Genomic DNA, 9,762 nt, shown 5'->3' on the forward strand with positions numbered 1-9,762 from the left:
AGAAAGATAAGTGATGTTAACATGTGTAGGATAAATGTCTTTTACTTATCTTACAAGAGTAATTGAAAATCTTTGAAATTTTGAGTTGCAAATGTATCATTGAAGTTCAATAAAAGTTTTTTAAGTTGTCTCAAATTAGAACTATTTGAAATGAAAAAAAAAAATCAACTAAATTAATAGGACATGTACATGTCATATTAATAAAAAAAAAATGGTTTAAGCATTTTTTGTTTAATAAAATTTTCATTTAAAAATGATTTAGGAATCGAGGTGGGGCAGAATTATGAAATATGCATATAGATAAATTATCTGGACATGTATATATTTGAAGTTTGTGACTACATTCAAAGATTTTGTAGATTTATAATGAAGAATAACTAATGTTATATAGTGATGAAATGCAATTAATTAGTTTATGAAAATATTGGTTTATTTGTATTTCTAAATTTATTCACATGCATGTTTAGAAATTTATTTATAATAAAGTTAGTTTTTTTGCTAAGATATATATTAAATTAATTTACAATGAAGAAAAATTGTCTTATAAGTATTCACAAAAATATTCAACATTATAATATTTGATGAGCCTAATTAAAACATAATTTTATTTATCATCTACATGAATTAAAATAAGATCACATGGGTTGTGGCTTGTATTGTATATTTAGTGTAAGTAATATATTGTATTGTACGTTACAAATATTTGTTAATTATCATTTTTATATTGACTAAATTATTTTATTTTTAATCTAATTAGGAGACTATCACAACCAATTTATCAAACTCTCACATTTTTTTTATTTGAATTTAAGAAATTAGTATCATCTCCCACAATTATGGCTCTCACCTCGACTTAAATTTTTTTTTAGTAATAATCAAACTTGTTAATTTTAATTTCTTAAACACGACTCTTCTCAGTTAAATTAGCTTATCTCACTTTTTTGTTCAAATAGAGTGAGCCTTCTAGTTAAAGTATTTTATGATTTCAAAAAAAAAAAAAAAGTTGAGACTCCTTTTAATAATTGATCAAAATTATGAAAAAGAAGAATTATTGTGGCTTCCTATATGTTTGTTAAAATTTCAAATTATATCATAGTTAATAAGATTACCTTTTGTACTAATTTTCTAAATTTTTACAAAGAAAATCACAATTAAAATGTTTTTGTTGACCTAAATTAATTTTCTAACTGTCAATAATTGTGCATTTAAATTTTAAAATTAAGATCTATAAATTCATTAAAAACATTAACAGTGTCTATATTCTCTCAATAAATATATAAATAATGCATGTTGTGCACAAATTACAAGTTAATTGGGTTTTTCAATCACATCTTTGCTTGATATTAGGAATTCAAAATAATGGCACTAAAAGATAATACTAAAATTGAAAGTTATCCTGACCATATGACTGTATGAGGCAACAAGGACCATTGATGTGTAATGTGTTAATAAGGAGAATAATTAACTAGTAGGAATGATTGTAGGATCATCAAAGAATGTTTAGGTTGGGTAGAGTCCTAGGATGCATGGGTTCTTTGTTTCTGTAGCGCACTACGCACCGGGTGCTTTGGGGGTGCGGGGGTGCGGCTGGGAGTGCGTACGGGGTGCGCCACGTGGCGTATCCCAGAATCGAAGGTGAGGGGGGTGCGGGAATGGCATATTCAGTAAATATGAGTTCCAAAATATTTAAAAAAATCTCAAATTAAAAACCCCCCAAATATTAAATATGACTATGACCCCCCAGCCCCCAAATTGAAAAAACCTAATCTCTACGGTGCTTCTCTCTCGGCTGCCTGTCTTCCACTACCATTCTTCCACTATCAGGTTAGTTCTTATTCTTCTTCTGTGTGTGAGAGAGAGAGATTATAGCAAATGGAATCAATGGCTTCCTCTAACTCAGCTTCAAGTACGACAGCTACTCCAAGCCAACAAAGTTCAGTAGATAAGGACCCGTTGTGGAAACATGTGACAAAATTAGTGAAAATGAAAGAGAGAGGTGGAAATACGAAAATTAAATGTAACTTCTATAATCTGGAATTTACGGGTTCGTATTCAAGGGTTAAAGCACACCTGTTGCAGATCAAGGGAGAAGGAGTTTCAGTGTGTCCCAGAGTCACTGCTGATATTTTGTTGCAACTTCGAAGGGAGATGACAGATGCAGAAGAAAGAAAAAGGCAGGTTGTGATTCCACTCCCACCATTGAGTTATGCTTCATCAGATTCTGCCTGGGGAGGAGCTGAAATGCTGCCAAAACAAGGTTCCAAAAGAAGAGCAATTGATAAGAACAGTCCTATAAATAAAGCTTTTAATCAGGAGGTGAGAGCACAAGTGGATGGCGAAATTGCAAGAGCATTTTATTCAGGGGGGTTACTTTTCCATTTTTCTAGAAATCCCCACTACATCAAGTCGTATACACTTGCTGCCAACAACAACATTCCGAGCTATGTTCCTCCTTGTTATAATGCACTACGAACTACGTTATTAGAAAAGGAGAGGGAACATATTGAAAGATTATTGGAACCAATCAAGACGACTTGGAAAGAGAAAGGGGTGACCATAGTATCAGATGGTTGGACTGACAGTCAGAGAAGACCGTTGATTAATTTCATGGTTGTTACTGAGAGTGGCCCTATGTTTTTGAAGGCTGTGAACTGTGAGGGTGAATACAAAGACAAGTTCTATATATCCAGTTTAATTAAAAAAGTTATAATGCAAGTAGGACCACAAAAGGTAGGAGGTGACCGATTTGATCCGCTTGATGGTGCCGAAGAACTTGAAATATCTAGTCTTTCACTAGATGAGCCGGAGTTTGAAGTAATGTTTTTACAAGATGATTAAGACTGTTGGCAATATGGAAGTCAGATTGTAACTTTGTGTACTTATAATTTATATAATTATATAATCTATATATATATAATGATGCTTAATTTTTAAAGTGTCCGGATTGCCGGGTCGAGAGCTGTGGTTAATTTGGATACTTGGGTCGAATTGTGGGTTGACCCGCCTTTAAATTTAAAACGGTTAAAAATAAAATTAAAAATGCTAGAGGTATGTTTCGAACTTACAACCTAACAAAACAAGTACAACTCTTTAACCAATTATGCTACAAAGACTTTATATTTTAAATTCAACACCAAATTTGATAAACGCGGAACGTTTTAATATTAATATAAGTTCAACTTTTTAACTAACTAATCTCTCTATATATATAATGATGCTTAATTTTTAAAGTGTCATGATTGCTGGGTCAAGAGCTGTGGTTAATTTGGATACTTGGGTTGGATTGTGGGTTGACCCGCCTAAATTTAAAACGAAATAAAATAAAAAATGCTAGAGGTATGTTTCGAACTTGCAACCTAACAAAAACAAGTACAACTTTTTACCAACTAGGTTACTAAGGCTTTATATTTTAAATTTAACATCAAATTTGATGAACGCGGGACGTTTTAATATTAATATAAATTCAATTTTTTAACTAACTAATATATATATATATATAATGATGTTGAGTAAATTGATACTTCGATCGGATTGTGGGTTGACCCACCCATAAATTTAAAACGATTAAAAATAAAATTAAAAATGTTATCCGTAATTTTTTTTCACGGTTTTTTATATTATTAATCGTGCAAATCCATGGGCTAAATGTGTACTTATAATTTATATAATTATATTTTATATGACCCGAATCCTTGTTTTTTAAATTTTGCCGAATCAGCGTATCCCCGCACTCACACACCCGTATCCGTGCTTCCTAGGTAAGTCTTAACTCCATTTGATGAATCTATGGCAATTTTTTTCAGTAATAATTAAAAAAAACATTTAATAACTTCTAATTAATGGTAGTGAAAAAAAATTATGAGCCTAGCTAACCTCAAAGTCATAGTTTTTAATTTCATCGTAAAACTTTTTTTTAGTTAAAATTGAATTTATGACATTATAACTATTAGATATAACTTTTATACTTAACCTACCTAATAAAAAAAATTATTAGTATATATAAATAACCATCATTAAATTTTCCCAAAAAAATAACATCATTAAAATAGTTGCATTTTGGATAAAATAATATATATATGTTTAAACCTAAAAAGATTGTACCATTGACAACTTTTAAAATATAAAATAAATTGAAATTAAATAAAATTAAATATAGTGAGAGAGATACAAGAAAATGTTAATTACAACTTGAGTTGATAAGAAAGAACTTATATTTTTAAAATCAATAGATAGATGATTGTAATTTGAATTTGAAATTTCAATAAAATAATTGAAAAAATAAAATAATTATTTATTTATAATTTTAATTTCAAGATATCATGAAATATGATGGATGGAGTAAGATATCATGAAATATGAAATATCAACGCGTGCTATACTCGATCCCTAGTTAGTAAAATATTTGAATTCAACTTCAAACAAATTATATTACATAGTCTCTCACTATAGGTAGATTTAATCCCGTGGCCAATTGTCCGGATACCCGATTCCCCAACGGGTGCCCGCCCAATTTTCATTTTCTTGTTTCATTTATCTATAATTAATTTATCTCAGATAAAAAATCTGTAGATATAAAATATATCACCATATCAATATAAAAAAAGAAATACACATACAAATTTTATACAAGTTTATCACATAATTTAAAAAAAAAAATAGAAAACATTCTTATGTTTAAGTTAAATTATTTATTATTATATTAAATTTAATTATCAATAAACTAGTTAATTAATAGATTAAATATTAAAATAATCATTTAAAACTCTCATCCTATCTTTATTTTATTTTTAAATTATTAAATATTAAAAAATAAAATTTATTTAATTACAACAAAAACAAAGCAAGATATCAGAAAAATTAAAATAAATAAGGATAATAAATAAAGAAAAAATAAAAACAGTAAGTCACGGTCAACAAAGTAATTAACGTGCACGAAAATCTTAAAAAATGCTCTTAAACCGACTTCACGGACATTCTAGAATGAATTTCATATAGGAGCGCTAGATTCAAATACAGGAATGGGAATAGAAATATGAATAGGATTGATAGAGATATGGAAAAAGAATTGGTATAATTGATAGAAGTGCGTGTTTGGTGTTAGAAGTATTAATTATTCACATTCTTATGGATAATGTTTAGATTTATTAGAGAAAATATTATTACTGTTATTTTATAATTAAAACTAGTATTATAACCTCTGGAAAAGTCATTGTCCCGGAAAAGTTTGAGGTTCGAAAATTTTCAATCTCGGTTTACGTGTCGAAAATCTTTTTTAATAAAAAATTATTTTTAAAAATTTATAAAAATATCTCACAACATTTTGAAATTAATTATAATAATAATTAATTTTGATAAAATTTTAAATAATCTTTCAAATATAAGTCAAATTATAATTTGATTAAATAAATCTATATTTTTAAATTTATTTAAAAGATTATTTATTTAATTAAAGAGTCGTCAATTGATTTTTAATTTAAAATTAATAAAATTATACGTCTATAAACGTATATTTGAATAGAGATTCTTTTTGGTTCGATGTTTGGTGATATTCGTGAAAGGGCTTTCGCGCTATATTCTCTGTACCCGCTAAAATATTCTCTACTTTATAAAATCTTAACTCTTAAAAAATTAGTTTTATTACGTTTTATTTAACCAATTAATCTTTAGGTCCTAGACATGCACAAATTTTTCTTGCATTATTTTAAATGATGGTACTTGAGATTGATGTCGATGATTGATGGAAAAATACCTGAAAAATATCAATTTAAGGCATTAGGATCTAAAAATAAATCACAAATAGGCCCATATCAAAATATTTTTTAATAAAAATATTCTAAAAATATTTTGAAATTGTTTTCTATTTTTTTCAAATTTTTAGAAACTAGTTTAAGGTTCCAAAATAAAGAAAATGGTTTTGGAATTTTAAATCCCAACCAAACAGACCTTAGGATTGGTTCCTTCGGTCTAGGGTGATATTTTCCTCGGTCCTGTGTCAACGTCCCTCGGTCAGGGTGCGGAAGCTCTCGGTCGGGTGTAGGAGGCTCTAGGTCGGGTGCGAGAGGGTCCAGGTCGGGTGTGGGATGCTCTCGGTCAGGTGTAGGAGGCTCTCGGTCCTCGACTAGGAATCCTCGGTCGGGTGTGGGAGGCTCTTGGTCAGGTGCGGGAGGCTCTCGGTCCTAGGCTAGGAATCCTCGATCAGGTGTGGGAGGCTCTCAGTCGGGTGAGGGAGGCTCTCGGTCGTGGGCTAGGAATCCTCGGTCGATTATGATATTCCTTGGTCGGGTTGTGAGGAGCTCTTGGTCATGGGTTAGTCCTGGATTGAGTTTTCTCGGTCGGGTGTAGGGGAGGGTTCAACTTTACCAGTCCTATGTTAAACATGGGCTAAGTTTCCTTGGTCGGAATTCGAACTCAAGTTAGAGCCTTGGTCGGTCGCCAAGAACATTAAATTATAGGTTTGATAATTTCAATTGGGGCTTTGATCCTTTGAATCAAGGCTTTATGAGCTTTGTATAGTCCCCAATATCATTTATAAAATCATCTCGATGCATCAATCGATCGGTATGATATTCCATTCAACTTAAACAATTTTGATGAAAAAACATTTTTGAGTTTTAAGGTTTTCTGAAGCGTAAGGCGCTTGTCAAGAACTTTCTTATGCTTCATATGATTGAATGAAACTAAAACATGATCATTGGCGGTTCGTTTTAACCAATTCAAGAACTAAAATTTTTATTTTTATAAATATTAGTTTTTTATCCAACATTATAAGGATGACTTGAAATTGGCTTGAATATGTTCCTAATATCCTTAGAAACATGTTAGGAAGGTTTCTAGGTTGCTATTCTTGAGTAATAAATCAAAAACGGAAACCTGATTTTAAAATTTTTCAAAATCAAATTTGGGTATTTCTGATTTAGATTGATTGATTTAGTTTTTTCGACAGAAATTTTACAAATGATCTTAGGATCGTTTTCAAATCAAGAAATCAGATAATAAAGCAGTATATGAAACTGGTCGAATTAAAATGTAAAAATTTAATTTAAACATGTAAATCGAATTATAGTATGATTGTAAGCTTACTATGAGTTGGAGAACACTCTTGAACTATTTTAGAAGTTTTTGGATGCCTAGTCCGAGCTTTAGAGCCTTACACAAAATTTCAATAAAATCTTGAAAATTTATTGGCGGATTTTGTTCAAGATTGATTGAGGGCTGGTGGGTGGATCCCTTGTCTTTGGTTTTCCCAGAGGAAGTTATTTATAGCCTCCCAAGGTCGGTTGATCAAACAAGTGGCTTCGATTTAGTCAAAATATCATCAATGGTCTTTTGTTTAATCTTTGACCTATTACTCGTATAGGCAATGATGTTGCCTCAGGTTGTAGGTGAAATGATCATCGGAGTAGGGTGATCATTTCACCTTTTGAACGGAGTCAAATGGTGGAAAAACAACAAAGTTCCATCTTTGAAAAATCAAAGAGGGAATTGTTCTTATAAAGTTCGTCATCGCGAGGAAGAAGACAAATCAGGCGAGAAACAACGTTATTTTCTTCTTCCACGTTTGTGTGTTAATGAGGGTCTAAAACATCATCCGTTTGAGTTTAAGCGCTGACGTTGGTAGTTTTGTTAGAACTCCATTGGCGATAGGCAATCTGTGCGCGTCTGGATTAACACCATTGGAGGCGTTCGTCTGCTAATCCCCTGTTGTGCGGAAACATCACGCTTTCGTTGTAGCGGGCTATGTGGCTAAATGTTGGGCATTGGATGACAATTCTATGCTCATCCGATGGTTGTGAGGTTTGTTGCACTAATCTCTCTTGATTTCGGTTGTTATATATTTCGGCCATTTTCCAGCCTTTGAGCTTGTTTGAAATTAATTTTTTCAATCCATTTTTTGCTTCATTTTCAACCTACAAAATATTTTTAATAAATATGACATTTATTTTGTCTATTCTTTTTATATTTTTGGTGTTTAATAAATAATTTGTTTGGGATAAAATGGATATAACATTTATCCTAAATTATTTAATTTAATTCTCCTTTATTTTCTTAAAATTAATTTTAATTTGAGATAAAATAATACAACATTTATCCCAAATTATTTTATTTATTTTTCTTGGCCATTATTTTAATTAATTGGGGTTTAATTATTACAATAATTAATCCAATTAATTATTTAATCATATTTTGACCTAAATTTAATTATTTTGATTTTATTTATTCAAAATAATTATTTTAAAATTTATAAATTGGGTAAGTAAAATTTTAGTGCTTATAGAGTGCTCCTCTCGAACCGAGTTTGATTACAATAAACTGATTTTTGAAAACATGGGTTCGAGTATGATATCTAACACTAAATATTCCTATTCAATTTATATCTCTTTATGAGGGTAATGGAAAGATAGAACTTAGAGTGAGCAGATGTTGGAGTGACCTTCGGGTTGTTGTGCATAACATTCGTTGAAGCTTTCCAAGCATTGGTCCAGGATTATGAATCTTTCTTTGGTGATTATCCTGATAATGATAGATTTTTGGCCAAGGGTGGCTTTTCTCTTCTGGTCTTGTTCACGGATCTTAACAAAGTATCCGCAAAGTTTATAGGATGATGGTGCAGAAATGACCATGGGTATTGTTGAGAAATCAACTTTTATTGGACATGAACATCAACAGACTATTCATGTCAGATGCACTTTTTATAACTATCGGCCGATAGTATTCGGTTAATGTTTGTTGGGAATAAGGGATGATCATAAATAATCAGAGTTCATGTCAATAGTCGAGACATATGTAACATCTTAAAGCGATCATGTGTTAATGATCGTAGTACTATCAACAAATAGGTTTATGTGAGAATTGACAAATCTGCTCACGAGAGTTACTAACAAGTAACATTTAGAGTGATCATGTATAGATGATCATAGTACTATCAATATTTACTCGAAAGTTGACAAATCTGTTCACAGGAATTACTAACAAGTAACGTTTAGCATAATCATGCATAAATGAGCAAGATACTATCAACAAATAGGTTTACGTGAGAGTTGACAAATTTGCTCACGGGAGTTAACAACAAGTAATACTTTGTGTGATCATGCATAAATGATCGGGGTACTATAAATAGATAGGGTTACGTGAGAGTTTAAACTTATTCACGTGGGTTACTAACAAATAACATGTAGCATGATCATATGTGAATGATTGTAGTACTATCAACATAAAGATTTACGTGAGAGTTGCAAACTTGTCACGAAAGTTACTAACAAGTAATGTTTTAGTGATCATATGTGAATGGTCATGAGTACTTATTAGCCAATAAGGTTTATTTGTAAATTTTGGTAAAAGTTGATAAACTTGCCACGGAAGTCACGAATAAGTAATATGTTGGGCGATCACATATAAATGGTCTTGGTACTATCAACATATATGTTTATCGCGAAAGTTGATAAACTTTTTATGGAAGTCACTAACAAGTAACATGTAGGATGATCATAGATATTATCGTGGTATTATCAACATATAGGTTTATCGTGAAAGTTGAAAAACTTGTCACAGAAGTTACTAACAAGTGACATGTTGAAACGATCAAAAATAAATGATCATAAAAATTGATAAATTTGTCACAAAAGTTACTAACAAGTAACATGTTAGAACGATCATATATAAATGGTCGTGGTACTATCTATAGATAGGTTTTTTATGGAAGTTGATAAATTTGTCACGGAAGTTACTAATAAGTGACATGTTGAAACGATCACATATGAATGG

The 9,762-nt window shown here is 30.7% G+C and overlaps 1 protein-coding gene across 1 annotated transcript; it reads left to right on the forward strand.

The window, feature by feature from the left end:
* Positions 1-1,872: 1,872 nt before the first annotated feature.
* LOC124909763 lies at positions 1,873-2,838 on the forward strand. The gene has a single exon (XM_047450406.1). It carries the CDS (start codon positions 1,873-1,875, stop codon positions 2,836-2,838), a length of 966 nt encoding a protein of 321 aa, XP_047306362.1.
* The last annotated feature ends 6,924 nt before the right edge of the window (positions 2,839-9,762 follow it).

The sequence above is a fragment of the Impatiens glandulifera genome, chromosome 7 (assembly GCF_907164915.1).
Source record: "Impatiens glandulifera chromosome 7, dImpGla2.1, whole genome shotgun sequence".
NCBI lineage: Eukaryota > Viridiplantae > Streptophyta > Magnoliopsida > Ericales > Balsaminaceae > Impatiens > Impatiens glandulifera.

Excerpts from the sequence above, each read along its gene's own strand:
- LOC124909763 (XM_047450406.1), top strand. The coding sequence starts at position 1,873 with ATGGAATCAATGGCTTCCTCTAACTCAGCTTCAAGTACGACAGCTACT.